The 19,175-nt window shown below is 34.7% G+C and overlaps 1 protein-coding gene across 1 annotated transcript; it reads right to left on the reverse strand.

Annotated features, from left to right (window-relative positions):
- Window positions 1-244: 244 nt before the first annotated feature.
- RRH (retinal pigment epithelium-derived rhodopsin homolog) lies at window positions 245-18,188 on the reverse strand. The gene is made up of 7 exons (XM_051966707.1): window positions 18,083-18,188; window positions 11,303-11,493; window positions 9,368-9,467; window positions 5,870-6,023; window positions 4,632-4,800; window positions 2,207-2,385; window positions 245-1,042 (listed from the first exon to the last, which is right to left on the reverse strand). Exons 1-7 carry the CDS (start codon window positions 18,186-18,188, stop codon window positions 955-957), a joined length of 987 nt encoding a protein of 328 aa, XP_051822667.1. The 3' UTR covers window positions 245-954.
- Between the last annotated feature and the right edge of the window lie 987 nt (window positions 18,189-19,175).

Here is a 19,175-nt window from a genome sequence, read left to right on the forward strand (position 1 = left end):
ATATATTAAAAGACTAATACATATACCAAAAGAAGCAAAATAAGCAAAAAGTAATATACAGAAAAATTAAATGGTTTTGACTTAGGTTTATTAAATGGTTTTATTCCTTAAACATTGCCATGAAGTAATGACTTGATCTTTTTAAAAAATCATCTAACTTTATTATAAAAAGAAGTAATGTTAGAAGTAATGTTCTCAGTTTCTTTAATTATCTTGACCTGACTCAGCTTCTCTGCTTCTCAGTCCTGCAAAACCTCCCCTCCCTCTTTATCAGAATATTTGATAAATAAAAGATCTTGTGTTTTAGAATATCAGAATGCCTCTCCCCATCTCAAGCTACCAGAATGTCAGATACTGTCTTATCAAGATGTCTCTCCAGGGTTCCTCCCCCCATGCCTCCCCTCACATTGTCAGAACCAGATTGTCAGAGTCCCATTCCTGGTCTCAGCACCCTAACTGTGCCCCCACCTCAATCTTCCCCCTGAGTCTGAGCAATGTGTATATATATGTCATTGAGAACTCTCATTGTTTGCTGGATTCTTGGAGACGATAGTCTCATTCAGCCCTGAGACCAAACCATGGATCCATTTGGTCCCAGTATATCTCTCCCATTTAATAAATTATTAAATACTCTCTAATCTCTATCTTGCTCAGTTTCTTCAACAATACAGTAAAAATGAGATAAAGTATTGGGGTCTTTTTAATATGCTAGCTAGGAACATTCCATTCAACAATTCAAATACTGATGGAACACCATATAATACTATATTACACACTAAAAGGCACATGAAATAAAAGTAGATAACCATCCCAGCTTTTGAGAATCCAAGTTAGTATATGAATCCAAGTAGGTTATCAGTTTTTGGGGAACATTAAATAAAGTTAAAATACAGCCAAAAATGAGGAAAATTATGCAGTTTGGCTTTTTTTGCTTTCATAATTCAAAAGCTGATCTCAAGTTAGGTTCATTGGTAATGCCTTGGAAATGGACATTGATTGATGAGTCTGACACTGAATCATTGCAGAGATAGCTCTCCGGAACCTATGAGGAAGGGAAGAAATCAGTCTGTTATATCATAATTTGCTTGAAATATTAATTTTTTAAACTTTCTAAGTCTGACATTTCTATTTGAATACCTTTAAAAATAGATGAAATACAAACTATCTAAAGACCCAATTCAGATTACTGCCCATAAATTGGAAAAAAAAATTATAGTCATTTAATTTTCATTCTCTATGTGATAGGATACTTCTTTTCTGAAAACTGCAACCATTTGTTTGCTTGAGGACTTTAGTCCATTGTCTTTATTACTGCCTTTCAGTGGAAATATGATTCCTATCATCTTCAGAATCAAATACAAAATCCTCTGTTTGCCATTAAATCCCTTCAAAACTTATCTGGTTCCTACCTTTTCAGTCTTCTTACACTTTACTGACTGTCCCCTATGCCTGGAATGCTCTCTCTCCTCAGATCCAAAGAATGAATGCCTGGCTTTCTGTGAGAACCAACTAAAATCCCAGTTTTTCTAAGAAATCTTCTCCAACTCTTCCTAATTCTAGGACCCTCGATTTGTTAATTATTTCCTACTTATCCTTTATATAGATTACTTTTTATATATGTTTGCACTTTGTCACCTCTGTTGTAAGCTCCTTGAAGGCAAGGATTCTCTTTTGTCTCTTTTTGTATCCCTCCCCAGTGTTTAGTGTAGTGACTAGTAGATTGTAAGTGCTTAATAAATGTTTACTGATTGAATTTAAAGAGGAAGCATGATATAATTAATTGCTGTTGTTCAACTGATTCAGTCATATCCAATTCTTCATGACCCCATTTGGGATTTTGGAAAGAATACTGAAGTGGTTTGCCATTTCCCTTTTCAGCTCATTTTACAGATGAGAAAACTAAGGCAAACAGGGTTAAGTGAAGTTAACACAGTTTATAACTGAGATCACATTTGTATTCAAATCTTCCTGACTCCAGGCCCTGCACTCTATTTACTGTACTATCTACTTAACCAGAGTTAGTAAAACCTGAGTTCACTACATATACTATCATTGGAATCTTTGAACAAATCATTTAGTTCTCTGGACTTCAGTCCTCAACCAGATGTGATGATCCTACCAACTCCAAATCTATGCCATAAACTCATACAACTGTTACATTTTTACATTAATACACCTTTTATACTTTCTGTTTCGAAGCACTTACTTCTTGTTGGCAACCACATATATACAGGGATTGTAGAATGTGGAAGACTTTGCAAAGAGAGGGGCTATGATGGCCATTGCTGGGGGAATCTCCTTTGGGTCCCCAAAAGAAGCCCACAAGCACACAACAGAATAAGGGGACCAAGCAAGCAGGAACATTAAAATCATTATCACAGACATCTGGAAAACAAAATATTTATCAATGTAAACATTTTTCTGACCTAATATAGGCAAAGCATTGTGGAATAATGGTTAGAGAACTGCCCTTAAAGCCAGGAAGACTGGAGTTCAAGTCCTGCTTCTGATACTTATGGACTATGAGGACCCTTAGGCAAGTCTCTTAGGTTTTCAATGCTATAAGACAAATCTCTAAAAATAAAATTGAAGGGGAAGGAGGGAAAAAAAAAGCATTTATATAATACCTATCATATGCCAGGCACTGTGCTAAGTAATTTATACAAATATCTCACTTGATCTTCACTACAAGCTACAAATTAGTACTATCATTCCTATTTTAGAGTTAATGAAACCAAGATAAATAAAGGTTAAATGACTTACCCAGGGTCATACAACTAATGTCTGGGCCAAATTTGAACTAATCTTCCTGACTTCAGGCCCAATACTCTGGCCATTGAGTGAGATGTGCTTCAGATGGTGATGACCTTCCCCTAGCTGCTAATGGGTTTTTTCAAATTATTCTCATCTATTCTGCATATATCTAATACACGTAATTATTTTACATACTATCTCCCTCATTGGAATGTACATTAGAGACTATTTCTTTATATTTTCTTTGGCTTAGCTCATTGTCTGACATGCTATAAACACTTAATAAATGTTTGTTGAAGGGAAATTCCTCACCTGGAAATTCTCTATACCAGTGAAATCAGCAGCCCATTTCTTATACTTTCTCTTAGGACTGTGAGTTTTATATAGTGCAATTTATATATGTACAATTCACATACATTTCCTCAGTTTCATCTTCTTTATATGTTCAGACAGCTTTATATGTTCAGAAGCAAGCACAACATGAACACATTAACCAAATTCTAAGTATAACTTTGAGACTCTTAAACTTAAAAATAGGCAGCCCTAGAATATAAGTGTTTTGTTGTTCAGTCACTTTAGTCATGATTGCCTTCATGAGTTTCATTTGGAGTTTTCTTGGCAAAGATACTGCAGTGGTTTAACCATTCCTTCTCCAAATTGTTTTACAGATAAAGAAACTGAAGCAAACAGGTTAAGTGACTTGCCCAGTCACATAGCTAGTGAATGAAATCAGATTTGAGCTCAAAAAGAGGAGTCTTTCTGACTCTCAGCCTACTAATTCTATCCCTTGTACCACCTGGCTGCCCAGAACACAGATTGGCAATATCCAGAATGTGTTATGTCAGCATTCTGACCCCTCCCCCTTTCCTCTGACATGACTGGGGAATGCTGAGTAAGCACTGGCCAGAGATGGGAATTGAAGGAGAGGGGTGTGTGCCAGCACAGGAAGAGAGGAAAGAGAAAGGCAGTGACTCCCCCATTCAGGTAGCAAGAGGAGAGAATGTGATGGCAGCAAATGTTTTTGAGACCAAAAAAATTGGCCTAGTCTTGTGGTTGCTGAAAATGCCTTATCAATTACTTCCTTAGGATAATGGCCTATCAGCCCTGTAGTGGCTAGAAGCTGGAAAATGAAAGGATGTCCATCAATTGGAGAATGGTTGAGTAAATTGTGGTATATGAACATTATGGAATATTATTGTTCTGTAAGGAACGACCAGCAGGATGAATACAGAGAGGACTGGCGAGACTTACATGAACTGATGCTGAGTGAAATGAGCAGGACCAGGAGATCATTATATACCTCAACAACGATACTGTTTGAGGATGTATTCTGATGGAAGTGGATCTCTTCGATAAAGAGAGCCTTAATTGATCAAAGATGGACAGAAGCAGCTACACCCAGAGAAAGAACACTGGGAAATGAATATACCTGCTTGCATTTTTGTTTTTCTTCCCGGGTTATTTATACCTTCTGAATTCAATTCTCCCTGTGCAACAAGAAAACTGTTCAGCTCTGCACACATATATTGTATCCAGGATATACTGTAACCTATTCAACATGTAAAAGACTGCTTGCCATCTGGGGGAAGGGGTGGAAGGGAGGGAGGGGAAAAATCGGAACAGAAATGAATGCAAGGGATAATGCTGTAAAAAAATTACCCTGGCATGCGGTCTATCAATAAAAAGATATTTAAAAAAAAAAAAGGATAATGGCCTATAATCTTTGATAACTTTCTACTTGCCATGTTGGGATAAGAGTAAGGGAGAACAGCAGACATGGAGATTAAGTGATTGCAACGTAAGAGCATAAATGTGATGGTAGATTGGGATGCATTTACACAATCAAGCAATTTTCTAAAAGAAATATCTCTTCTTACCTTGGTTACAGCTACTTCGTTTGACCAGTCTCTGTTTATGTATTCAGGGCAGTTGCTAGGAATATATTGTTTGATCTTTTGAGAAACATTGTAGTAACAATAAATCATGACCACTAAAGGCATGACAAAATTTGTAGCAATAACAGTCATCGTGTAAGAAACAAAAGATCTGAAAAATAAAGACAACTATTATCCTAAAGAATTCTGAAACAAAAAAATAGAGAAAACTATTCTTATCTATATATCACTCATAATTCTAAGTTTTTTACTTTTTTTTTTAAAGAAAATTCATCATTTTAAAGTTAATCTAAGATCTGATTCTGGTTTTTATACTAAAATTCTTCTCAGGAACTTCATTCTCCCAGGAAAACTATATAGCAGTATTTCTGTTAGCTTTTTCCCAGAATTCCTGTGGGAGCTGCACTTTGTCTACACAACAACCAAAAGATGTTTTGTTCCTAGGCAATCTCTTAAAGATTGTAAAGAATGAGTAGACAGTAAGACCTAAACATCCATCATTATGAATTCTGTGTTACCACCCCATTCCCAGTTCTCTTCTTCTCCATTCTAGGTCCTAACTTCCAGATACTCCTACAAAGAAATAACAAAGAAAAATGAGATCCCTTTCCTCAAGAAAGGAAAGGATATAGATAGATGTTGTCGTTCAACTGTTATGTAGTCATGTTCTATTCTTTATAACCCCATTTGGGAGTTTTCTTGGCAGAAAAACTGGAGTGATTTGTCATTTTCTTCTCCAGTTCATTTTACAGATGAGAAAACTGAGGCAAACAGGTAAGTGACTTACCCAGGATCACACAGCTAGTGTCTGAGACCAGATTTGTGCTCCAAAAAAATGAGTCTTTTTGATTTCAAATCCAGTACACTCGCTACTTTACCAACTATCTGTCCATATAGGTAGGCAGAATAGGAACTGGATATCTCCCTCAAAACAATTAAAGGGAACTTCCGCACATCTCATCTTGCTCTCAAAAACCATATAATCTGAAAAATTTATGTGAAATTTCACCTCCCATTCAACCCATCTCCACCATCATAGGCTTTGCTCTGTATCAATCCCTGTCTAAAAAATCTTCTTGCTCTCAAAACATTTGCAAGGCTAAGGAATACTTTTTAAACAGAAACAAAAAGTGAAAAAATAAGTGAGCTAAATCAAAACCCAGAGGAATGAAAAAATGTCTAAATCTGTAGTATGTAATTTTACATAGTAAAACTCTTACGCATTTTTCTTCCGCCAGTTTATAGTACACGTAGCACCAGTTGGATCAGGAGCATAAGCAGCCCAACCTACAATAGGCATCAAGGCCCAAAAAAAGCCATTCACCCAAGCAGTCAGAATCATTATGGTGTAATTGAAAGAAGTCATTCTTCTTCCTAGTGACCAATAAACATAATGCTGACATCATTCATCAATAAGCTGTTCTGTACTTTCACTTGATATTTTTTTAAACTGAGACTGAATAAAATATTTATTAGATTGGGGGGAGGAAGGTTACATTTTAGCATATTTATTCTCTAAACTTTTGTGTATGCATACATATCTCATTATTAAAGGTATTTGTGCAATCAAAAGCAGATAAACTAATTTAGTCTGTGACCTACTCTTTACTTAGTATCTTATCTATCTATCTTCTATCTCTCTAGTACTTAGAACATTCAATTTAACAAAGAAATCTCTACTCAAGCATTCACCCTTCCTTTCTGACTCCAGTTTTATTGACTTCACAGCAATGAAGAGTTCAATCTGCTAAATAACCACCAGTTGTCTTCTTCCGGTTTTTACAAAAATGCAAATTAAACTGTGTCAGCAAATGGGTAAGGAAAATTATAGAATTCCCATATTGTAGGAAATGACCAGATGGAATTTGCCAACAGATTTCTGGAAAATGATTAAAAACAAAAAACAAACCCCTCAGAGTTTTCAGCTTCCTCTCTGATGTTGGTCTAGACTAGAATCTCAACCGAAGCAAAACTGATTCTAAGGAGAAATGTGACCTGGAGTCCCTAATATTATAAGAATTTTTCTAATAAAGACCAAAGAGGATCAACTCTGATCCAAGAGTTACCTTATGATACTACCTAATTAACAAATGTGGTCCCAATGCTATGTGGGCAGCATCTGTTCTGCTATATCTCATTGTAGAGGACTGAAAGATTTTGTATACTTTCTGAGCATCATACTTGTGATTTTATTGTGAGCCCATTGATCAGTAGATAGAATGATAGAAATAGATTGATGATCTTTTTCCTAAAAATGCAATTGAGATTCTAAGATTAGTGTGTTATTTTCAATATCACAAGCCTAAAGAGATACAAATGAGGTACAAGATTTCTTGGTCATCTTTTAGAAGATGGATCATGCAGGAGATTGTTTTAAATAAAATGGGAAGAAATCGAGAAAGGAGCTACCTGACATGTAGAAACAAAAGTATAGAACAAATATGTGCTGAATTCAGAGTTAACTCTCATCCAAACAGAAGAGATAGAATAGTAGGGAGTTGAGTAAAGAAAAATATTGGATTTAACATATATTTTTTTAACTTGTATATTGGATTACTTGTTATTTAGGAGAGAGGGTAGGGGAAAAGGGGAAGGTAAATTTGGAACACGAGGTTTTGCAAAGGTCAATATTGAAAAAGTATCCATACAATTAGTATGGCAGAAACTAGGCAGGACCCACCCTTAACACCATACACCAAGATAAGATCAAAATGGGTTCATAATTTAGGCATAAAGAATGAAATCATAAATAAATTAGATTTGTGGAAGAGGAAGGAATTTGTGACCAGAGAAGAACTAAAGATCATTATTGATCACAAAATAGAAAATTTTGATTACATCAAATTAAAAAGCCTTTTTACAAACAAAACTAATGCAAACAACATTAGAAGGGAAGCAACAAACTGGGAAAACATTTTTACAGTTAAAGGTTCTGATAAAGGCCTCATTTCCAAAATATATAGAGAATTGACTCTAATTTATAAGAAAATAAGCCATTCTCCAACTGATAAATGGTCAAAGGATATGAACAGACAATTTAAAGATGATTCAAAATTGAAACTATTTTTACTCATATGAAAGGGTGTTCCAAATCACTATTGATCAGAGAAATGCAAATTAAGACAACTCTGAGATACCACTACACACTTGTCAGATTGGCTAAGATGACAGGAAAAGATAGTGATAAATGTTGGAGGGGATGCAGGAAAATTGGGACACTGATGCATTGTTGGTGGAGTTGTGACGGATCCAGCCATTCTGGAGAGCTATTTGGAACTATACTCAAAAAGTTATCAAACTGTGCATACCATTTGATCCAGCGGAGTTACTACTGGGCTTATATCCCAAAGAGATATTTAAAAAAGGGAAAGGGACCTGTATGTGTCAAAATGTTTGTGGCAGCCCTGTTTATAGTGGCTAGAAACTGGAAATTGAATGGATGCCCATCAATGGGAGAATGGTTGGGTAAACTGTGGCATATGAATGTTATGGAATATTATTATTCTGTAAGAAATGACCAGATGAATACAGAGAGACTTACATGAACTGATGCTAAGTGAAATGAGCAGAACCAGGAGATCATTATACACTTCAACAACAGTACTGTATGAAGATGTATTCTGATGGAAGTGGATATCTTCGACAAAGAGAAAATCCAATTCAGTTCCAATTGATCACTGATGGCCAGAATCAGCTACACCCAGAGAAGGAACACTGGGAAATGAATGTGGACTACTTGCATTTTTGTTTTTCTTCCCAGGTTATTTTTACCTTCTGAATCCAATTTTTCTTGTGCAACAAGAGAACTGTAGTTCTGAACACATATATTGTATCTAAGATATACTTTAACATGTTTAACATGTATGAAACTGCCTCCCATTTAGGAGAGGGGGTGGAGGGAGGGAAGGGAAAAGTTGGAACAGAAGTGAGTGCAAGGGACAATGTTGTAAAAATTACCCATGCATATGTTCTGTCAATAAAAAGCTATAATAAAAAAAAGAAAAAGTATCCATACATATGTTCTGAAAATAAAAAAGCTTTAATAAAATATGCATATTTTATTAAAGAGTAAAGAACAAAATTATTGATGAGTATACCTACAGCTATTCTTTCCAGTTGTGCAGTTACTTTATAGTTAATAGGAAGTTGTTAGAAAGGACCAAGTTAAAGCCTGGGTTGAATATGGAGGTTTAAGATGAAAAGGAAATTTTAAAGAAATTTTAAAGAAGTTGTATGCCAATTCAGTGGTTCTTCAAGTATGATCTAGGGACCTTTTGGGAGTCTCTAAAACCCTTTCAGGGAGTTCATGAGGTCAAAACAAAGCTTGAGCTCCTGGAGAACAGAGATTATTTGGGATTTTTTTGTCTTTGTATCCTAAGCATATCATAACCCACAATACACTGCACATTGTAGGCACTTAGTAAATGCTAGTCAGCCAACTCAAAATAATCCTAAAACATTTCTAATATGATTAGTACTTATACCTGTAACCCAATTTTAATAGTGGAAAGGGGTCTTGAGATCAAAAAAGATGAAGAACCACTAGAATAGATAATTGAAGAGGATCTGGCCTGAAAAAACTGGGCCCTCACATAAAAATAATACTGAATGTGGCTCAGAACCATCAAAATTGTTTTGGATATGGATGTGTACAATGGTGCAGTGACACAGTTCTCATCATTAATCTCTTTTCAAAGTCCATGAGAATAGTGCTATACCGAGGTCAGGCTGACAGATGGTCAGGTACCGATCAATAGCCACAGCAGTGAGTAATCCAATACTTGCCATTCCAAAAAATATGTTTAAACCAGCATAAATCTGAAAGTAAGAATCAGACACAATTTTAATTACCCTCCCAAGAAGCAATTACAGTTATCTGATTGTTAGATTCAAAATATTTTATCTAGATTCAGTCATATTTTAATCTTACTAATTTTTAATCAGTAAAATGACAGGGTTTTTTGCTTGTTTCTACTCTTTTAATAAGTTCACTTCAGGTAAGCAGGTGATGAACTCATAACTGAAGAAATTTCCTCAAGATAATAATTCCACTTTAAAATATTTTATAACAGAAAGTCATTTGTTCTTTTAATGGTTTAAAAAAAAAAAAAAACCTTTGGCTAACTGTTAAATCTATTCAACTCAACCAATTTGGGGTTTTCTTGCAAAGGTACTAATGTGGTTTCCTTCTCCAGCTAATTTTACAGATGAGGAAATTAAGACAAACAGGGTAAAGTGACTTGCCCAGGGTCACACAGTTAATAAGAATCTAAGGCTGGATTTAAACTCCAGACCCAGCACTCTATCCACAGAGCTACTTGACTGTCCTCTTGGATCCCCTGGCCTCCTTCAAATCATATCTAAAATCTTATCTTTCTACAATAGGCCTTTTCTAGTTAATCTTAATACTATACCTTCCCTTAGACATTACCTGCAAATTAGTTTCTCTTTCTCTCTATATATAATATATGCATATGTGAGTATGTATAATTTTGCTGATACATAGGTGTTTGCATAGCATTTCCCACATTAGAATGTGAGCTATATAAGAACAAAGACTGTCTTTTGCTTTCTTTATCTTCAAGGATTTAGCATAATATCTGGCACCATTTTAGGTGCTTAATAAAATGCTGGATGATTTGATGTCTTTACTTTTAAGCTAATAATTTCAGCTGATTTTCCATGTCCTCTATAGCAAAATTAATTCTAGATCTCTTCATAATATCCCCTATAATGCATGTGACTTTAAGTCCCCTTAAAAATTCTTTTTTTCAAGCAAAACACTACCTTTATTTGATGGGACTCAGGTACTAAATGTAATATGTCCAAGACTCAAGAATCCTAGCAGTCCTTCTCCTCTCCAATAAATTCAGGTTACAGCAGGCTCAGTTGGTGGTTTTCCTCTTATCAAGGAAATTTATAAACTTTTGAGAATTTACATAAACCTGCAGCTTTGGAAATGTTTCCCCCTTTGCTAGGTTCCTCAACCTCTGACATACCTGTCTAATAGCTAGATCAGAATTAGAACCCCATCTTTTGATTTCCATTTCAGTGTTCTTTCCTTTATGGCATATTCCCGTTTGGATTAATGAAAAAAAAATAAGGGACCATTCAATCCTCTGATGTCATTCTGGTCAAGACCAAATTCCTAACTGTCCAACAAGCTGCTGTGATTAATTCCCACTTAAAATAAAACCACTTTTTAAAAAATTCCAATTACTCTTTTTTTTTTCCAAAAATGAAAATTGCTTTCAATATTTAAGATCATAGCTTAGGAGCAGAAAGGAATTTCAAAGTTTCTTTAATACAGAAGTTCTGAACATTTTTGTTTTATGGAGGAATCACTTTGCATTCTGGTGAAGCCTTTGTATCCCTTCTTGGACTATATATATTTTTAAATGAATGAAATAAAATATATCAGGGATCAAAGGACACCAATTGTATTGACATAAAGATATCAAATTTCCTGGCAGGTTAAGAATCCTTGCTTAGGTAGAACAATTTCATTTTGCAGTTGAGGCAACTTAGACAAAGGAAAATTTTGCCCGAGATCATATGTAAATTTCAGAAGAACTTCAATCTAGGTCTTTTGACTCCAGAACCACTATTCTTGTTCCACATTATTCTCTAAAATGGCAAAAGTTCTCAAATACCTGACATCCAGCATATCCAAATTTCCAACTTCCATATAGGTCTGAAGCAGCAGACATGGGATAACCAATGCTGCTAACCCCTATATCAGTAACAGCCAAATTTATGATAATTGCATTTGTTGCTGTCCGAAGTTCCTTAAATTTAACAAAAATGCCTAGCACAATGATGTTGCTGAGAATACTTATGATACCTACAAAGACACAAAAAACAAGGCACTCAGTATAATTTGTACATGTCTAAAAGCAAGATCAAGATGAATATCAAAGTAGCCAGAATGATCACCATAATATGATTTTGTACCCATACTGATCTCCTCGCCTTCACTGATTTGGAGGAAGCACTAATAAGCAAGGGGTAATATTTGCACTTGAGAAAAATCTACAAATCTTAGAATATCTTTAACAATAATAGAACCAGCATCCAGACTCCCAGTGTAACTGACACTCCTGAGTCTTGTTTCCTTAGCTGTTGTTGTTGAGTCATTTCTTTGTGATCCCATTTGGGATCTTCTTGGCAAAGATATTAGATAGAATGATTTGCCATTTGCTTTTCTAGCTCATTTTACAGATATGGAAAATGAAGCAAACAGGATTAAATAACTAGCCCAGGGTCAGACAGTTCGTGTCGGAGTTCACATTTGAACCAGAGGTCTGCCACTTGGCTGCCCAGTTCCTTAGTAGGGGATTAAGTCAGAGTATCTGATGCAGTCATTGCATCAGATACTCTGACTTAATTCTCGGCTCTTCCTTCAGAAAAATCAAGAAAGGCATTTCTTTCACTTTGAGAGAAGATGCCTTCGAATGATTTAGCAGTAACTGCACTTCAACCAATCTGTAACCACATAATAACTTTTTTTTAAAGATCTCAGAATACACTGAAAATTGTCATTTAAATATGATGAAAAGAGAGACTTACATGAACTGATGCAAAGTGAACTAAATAGTCAAAAAAATAAGGCAAACAATATAAATGGAAAAGTAACATCAGATTGAGGTTCATGAAATGCCAATTTGAATAAATGCTGATGCAAAAAGAACTTTGAACTAAAATATGAGTACCAGGGATCCTCAGAGAGCTTACTCTCTAATGGAAGTAGACACATAAAAATTAAATGAGCAATAAAATATTAAAATTTCAAAAATATAACATAACCAAAAAATTAAATCAATAAATAGTGTAGTAACTAAATATTCCACAATAAAACTACAAATTTGAAATATTAAACAAAACAAATATTAAATATTGATTAGCTTACTTGAATCCATGTGATTTTTAAGAAGTCAACTATAAAACCATATTGGCAAAAACAAAGGAAGACTTAAATAATTAGAAAGTTAATATCCATTGATGGTGTCAAGGGTCCATGGCTGCTGACTGCAAGAGTTCTAGCACAGACATACCAAAAAAAAAAAAAAAAAAAAAATTGAGAAGGTATCAGAAGGTAATGTCAATGATTCCGTCTGTTGACCCTGCAACACAGCTTCAAAATGTTTTTGAATTTCAGAGATCCTCACCACTTCAAGGCAATCCATTTATTTTTTCTTACTAATTTTTTTTTTATTCTCCATACTTTTATATTCTGCTATTATATCCCTTTTCCTTTCTTCTAAAAATTTCCTTGTCTCACACTTGCTTGAGAAAAGAAGTAATTGGCTCTTCATCCCCTCCTTTTACATCTCAAAACCATTCTACATGATTTTCCATTCTTCTTTTCTTTGTATCCATCTTAGAAAAAATCATTCTTGCTAAAGCTAACTCCTTTATTTGTTGCCCTAGATCTCATCACTTTATTTGTCTTCTCTGACAACTTACTCTTTGGATCATCTATCCAATTCTCTCATTTTCAATCTCTTTATCTACTGGCTCCTTCCCCAATACCTACAAACAAGCTCAGATATTATCCATTCTATAAACAAATAAAAGAATGAATAAATGGATTCATAATTCTACCATTCACTTAAACTATTATCTCAAATCATACCTTCTTTACATAACCAAATTGTTAGACATTACCTAACCCCCTTACTCCCTACTTTCTTAATTCCTTAAAAATCTGGTTATTGACCACAAAAAAGAAGTTCTTTCTCCAAATTGTTGATTTCAATGGCTGTTTCTCAATCCTTTTCTTTCTTATATGCAGCTTTTGACACCATTGAAGACTTACTTCTTGGATACGCTCTCTTCTCCCTTCTTTCCTTATATTGCTCTCTCCAGGTCCTCCTATGTCTCTTCCCATTCTGATCACTACTCTCCAGTCTTTGCTTGATGTCTCGTAACTTATACATAACATCCTTTACCCAAGGACTCAGTGAACTTGAGATGGATGCATGGAAAATAGAACAGAAATTCTCCATGTATGACTGTGAAAAGTTTCCTGGATTTTCTCTCATCCTAAAAGAAAAGTCAAGCTGAAATCTTAAGAATAAGTAAGAAAGTGTGTTGAGAAAAAGACATGAATAAGAGGTGCTTATATAAATGTTTTTCCTAATTGTACATGTTCTTCAAAGCTCTGTCCTGGGTCTTCTTTGCTTGTATCACTACATCTTTAATTTTTGGCAACATCAACTCTAATGTATTCAATTATTATTTATATATTCTGCATATTATCTATGTAAATCTATATATTTAAGTCCTAATGAACTTGGATGTTTACAGTAGAAATGGAGAGGAAGTTCACATGCTAGAGATATTGTGAAAGTAGAACTTAGCAATACATTTGATGTGGGATGAGAGAGAAGTAATTCAAAGATAGTTTCAACAATATAAGCTTGAGTGACTAGAAAATAATGGCACCATTAAAAAAAATAGAAAAGTTAAATAACAATACTAATTTGGGGGGAAGATAATGTGTTGAGTCTGGGACATGTTGAATTTAAGGTGCTAGTGAAAAATATCACAATGGAAATATTCATTGGTAGTACAATTTGTAAGTCATCTAGAAGAAAAAAGGAATAGAATATTATATTTATCTTTTCATCAGATCAAAGATTTAGAACTGGAAGGAAGCAGAAAAATCATTATGTCTACTTCCCTCATTTTACAGATAAAGAAAATAGGCTAAGTGACATGTCCAAGATCATACAGTAAATATCTGGAGTAAGATGTGAACTCAGGCCTTCCAAATTTCAAGACCAGCATCAATTATACCACCTAGCTACTTAATCTTAATGGTGCTCTAATAAAACTTAAATTCCTTAAGATTAGGGATTGATTCAACTGAAAGAAAAGGAGGGAGGAAAAAAGAGATGGAGGAAGAAGGGAAGCAGGAAAGTAGGAAGGGAAAGGGGGAAGAAGAAAGAGAAGAATGAACAAAGGGAGGGAGGGAAAGGAGGAAGGAAGGAAGGTTTTACTAAGAATCTAAGTATCTGTGCCAGGCTCTTTGTTAAGCACTAATACAAATACTATTTCATTTGATCCTTACATCTACCCTAGGAGTAGTTTATTATTCCCATTTAATAATTGAGAAAACTTAAGCAGTAAGCCCTTGGGTGACCTGTTAGGATGATACAAATAATGAATTTAAAGAGACTGGATTTGAACTCTAGTTTTCCTGACTCCATATTCAGTACTTTGTGCAGTGTGGTGCCATCTCATGATCTAGTTGGGGAAATTATTGGAAACAAGGTAAATATTTCTGTATAACAAAAAATCCACAATATTTAAAACAATTAACTAACATTGTTCAGCAAATATAACAAAAAAAATCAACATATGACATTTATAAGACAGATGGTGGCACAGTAGATAGAACACCATTCCTGGTATCAGAATTTGTGAGTTCAAATCCAGTCTCAAGACATTTACTAGCTTAAATGAATCTTGGGAAGTGACTTAACCTCAGTTTTCTCATGTATAAAATGGGGATAATAATAGCATTTTCCTTTTGTTGTGAAGACCAAATGAGATAATAAATTGTAAAGCTATAAACACATATTAAATATTATGTTAGCTATCATTATCAAATTATTATTAAAAAATCACACAAGAGAGTGTCTTGTACATAACAGATACTATATAAATAAATGATTATTCTTTCCTTCCTTCTTGTTCCTCCATAGTCCCTCCCTTAAAAGGAACAAATAACATCATTTAAAGATAAAATATCCAATGATTCCAGACAGAGGATATGGCCAACCAATAAACAAAATTGGAAGTATAAATAGTAATGACATAAAAAATATTCAGTTGAAAGAATAAAGTGTTATAAATATTAACAATTTTGAAGTATGACATGACCCCCATCAAAGTGGCAAAGAGAATTAGAAGTAACAAAATTCAATGTTATACAATTATGGACAGTGAGTACACACATTAAGTGGTGATGGAATTTTAAATTGGTAGAATCTTTTTTCTAAAAATATTTGACCATGCATTACAAGAATTACAAAAATAATCAGTTTGACCCAGCAAGTCTTTAAGCTGGTATCATTTCCTAAAAGTATTGCCAAGAAGAGGGGAGAGAGAAAGATGAAAAGGTACTGATGAGGTTCTAGTGGCAGTCATAAGAGTTGTGGGAATCCCCTTTTGGTTGGCACAGGTCCTTCATGAAAGATGAATCCAAAGAGTTTTAGGTGGAAAAAAAGGGAAGTTTATTGTTGGATGAGGAGCCAGCTTTGCTAGAAAGATTGACTTCTTCAATTTCAAAGTCCTGGTAGAGAAATAGCAAAACTTTTTTTACTGAAAAGAGGGTCTATCCCCAGCAGGCAGAAGTCCTGGTAGACTTTGGACATTCTGCAAAGAAATGAGAGAGCAGAAACCTATTTTATGAGCAGATCTTGGGGAGCATGGGAGGTGGCTGGGGGCAGTTTGAGCTGATCAGATCAGGATCTCCCAATTGAAATTACTTTAAAGTTTTTTTCAGCCTGAATTTGAATGGAGATCCAACTATCAATGGGGGTGATTTGCCTTAGAAACGGTCCAGCCCAACAAAGCTCTGTCTCACAGACTCCACAGAGCCTGGGGGACCAGGAATCAAAAGAGACAGAATTTTAGAGTGTTCATTTTACAGATCAAAAGGGAACACAGTTTCATACGCCCATCAGTATTTGTTCAAAAATATTTATTACTTGCAATTATGAAAAACTTCAATGTTTGGGGAATATCTAAATAAACTATAGTATAGTAAATTAATGGAATGTGATAATGAAATTAAATTTATCTATATGAAGATTACTATTTTATACTACTGTTGAGGTTCAATCAAAAGATTGGGGTCACAGACAGTGTCACAAAGAATCTCAAAAGAATCTGCAGGTTTGAACCCATATCCAACTTAAGGGGCAAACTTTATTGTAAATGTAATCCCAATTGAAGCAGCCTAAGTTCTAAAATAATTTAGCAAGGAACCAAGAGAACATTGAGGTTCAATAAATTAGCTTAATTAAAGAAAACTTATTCTTATATGAGAGAATATTTCAAATTACTAATAAGTTCAAAATGATAAGAGGTTATTTCAGAAATGTGAGATAGTAGCACAAAGTTGCAAATGCATAAAAATTTTTTATGAATATCAAAACTGTCCTTTATTGTCTTAATACCTCTGTTGTCCTTTCAGTTGCATTTTAGAATAAAAAATCATGGTTTGATAAAAATCATTGTTTGGTTAAAGAAATATAAATGATTCTGGGAAAAGTGCTATTTTTAGCAATTTTCTAAAATTCTAAAAGAAAATTGCTAGATTTTCTCAATGCATCAATGATAATAAAAAATGCTTTTTTTTTTTCCTCCATGGATTTGCCACCAAGAAATCCAAAGTACTTCTTTTTCAAGACACTGTATTTCCATTTCATATCATTAGGCAACTCCTTATCACTTTAAGTTGCAGAGAAGGTGTCAAACTTCATTGGTAGAGGAAGTTTCTTACCAGAAGTTCCCCATATCAGTGAAATCAGAAATCTGGTTAAAAAAATAAGAAAAATCTATGAAAACAAACCCCAAGCCCAAATATCCATCATATACATAAGGTTGTAAAAACTGTCAGAAAAAATAACAGATGACAAAAAAAAAAAAAAAAAAGCCAAAAAACACTGAAGTAGAGCATGTCTTTTTATTTCTAATAAAATAATTTATTGCACTCCATTTAATTGTAGTGGCCAAATTGAGGTGATATTTTCAATTATTGATTTAAAATTGCAAAGTAAGGACTTTTACCCATTTCTCTCCCATGTCACATTATGATCAGACACCTAGTGTACTTGAGATGTATTTGTTGAGGTATGAGAAATGAGGGGTGAGAAATATCCTAACAGCAATAGAGTTCCCAGGCTAGTGTCATAGGTTTTTGTGAAAGAATTTGCAGTCCCAATCAGGGGAGGTTTTTGGCCAAAAGAAAAAAAAAAAAAAAAAAAGTGTTTATTACACTGAGAACCAACTTCCCAGAGGGTTAGTTCCAAAAGGAATTTAGCATAGGTTTGGAATAAAGACGTGTGTTTTTTTTATAATTAGTTTTCTATGGCCCAAGGCTAAGACCAATCTCCAGATGAATTTGAGGGACTAATCAATAATGGGTGCCCCATTATTATGCCCCAGGTCAAGATCTCCAATTGAATTGTAGGTGGAGATTATTATGGGAGTTTTCCCTAGGAACAGTTTAGTGGGGCTGCTCCCAAAGAGCTGGAGGAGTTGTGATTTAAGGTTTTTCCAACCCAGGTCTATCTCCCCCACCAAGATCCAGGGGACACAATTTACATCATATTGATTTAACTGAAACTCCCTCTCATCTTTCTTTTTCTTCCCCTATTTTAAAACACAATTGTTCAAATGGAAAAAAATATAAGTACCTGCTGTGATCAAATAAGCAGCCACAATATTGTGTTCTGCTGGTGAAAAGACTGAATGGCCTTCCTTGTCAGGTTCCAAACGTCTGAATGAATCATTCTTAAACATTTTGCAGAGCAGATGCTGGGTAATAACTTCCCAAACAAGTCTTCGGCAGCTACAGAATGTTTTCAGGGAAAGATCTTCAGGACAAATCAGTTTTATTGAGAGACCTCAAAGAAAGAGCCCTTTCACTGAACGGCATAGCCTACTGGATTTACTTAGGCTGAACTGCAAATGGGTTAAGTTCCAGAACAAGAGATAAGCTTGTTAGCGGAACAAAGAGCAAACAATACTAAGCATTTTGGCCTAGAAGACTTATATCTAAAGAGTATTAAGTAATGGGGCCAAGCTCAGATGCAATAGGCTGAGATTCTTCTAGATTTTGTGATTATGGATAGTCTGCATACCCAGGGAGAAGTGAGGATCTGAAAGCAGCAAAAAGGATTAAAGGATTATGTCCTTCCCACAAGGCTAAGGTTAGCTATATGGAATGAATTTCAGAGAGAACAGTGCGTGTCAAATTTTTTTTTATTTTTGTTTTTGTTTAAAATATTTTTATTGTATTTGCCAAAAAATACCAAGGCACCAAGCAAATCAGGTTCTAAGGCCTACTAAAAGAGAGGCATATTGTGGGACCTCTATTATGTGACTTAGCAAGTCTCCTTTGAGCTGCTTAGACTTGCTAGAATAGAGCTGGGATAACCCCAAATTCCAAATGAAGTCTCCCAAGAAGATATGTCAACCTTTCAACTTCAAAATGCAACTCCCAAGATAAGTAATCTCATTCAATTTTGAATTGAATTGGATCGAATTTGGATAGAAAGTCTCCTAGATTCATCCAGTGATAGGCGCCTACCTCCCCAATTTGGGGCCAAAGATTAAAGCAGCCCCAATATATCTAGTGCTGTATGCCCAGACAGACATCTTTGCAAAAGTCCTAACAGAATCTGGCCCACTGCTGAAGATATTTTCTTCATAGTATTAACCCACCTTTGCTATATTCCTAATAGGACCTTGCTCACTAAGAAGGCTGTATTCCTAGTGTAAATAAAT

The sequence above is a fragment of the Antechinus flavipes genome, chromosome 6, assembly GCF_016432865.1.
Source record: "Antechinus flavipes isolate AdamAnt ecotype Samford, QLD, Australia chromosome 6, AdamAnt_v2, whole genome shotgun sequence".
NCBI lineage: Eukaryota > Metazoa > Chordata > Mammalia > Dasyuromorphia > Dasyuridae > Antechinus > Antechinus flavipes.

What these genes read in the sequence shown, in the direction of transcription:
- RRH (XM_051966707.1), bottom strand. Translation starts at nt 18,188, where the DNA reads ATGTTTAAGAATGATTCATTCAGACGTTTGGAACCTGACAAGGAAGGC. An exon ending in TGCTTATTTGATCACAGCAG is followed by an intron (nt 11,494 to 18,082) that starts GTACTTATATTT and finishes GTGTCTTTGTAG; the next exon opens with GTATCATAAGTATTCTCAGC. An exon ending in TATGTGGTTGCCAACAAGAA is followed by an intron (nt 1,043 to 2,206) that starts GTAAGTGCTTCG and finishes CCTTCCTCATAG; the next exon opens with GTTCCGGAGAGCTATCTCTG.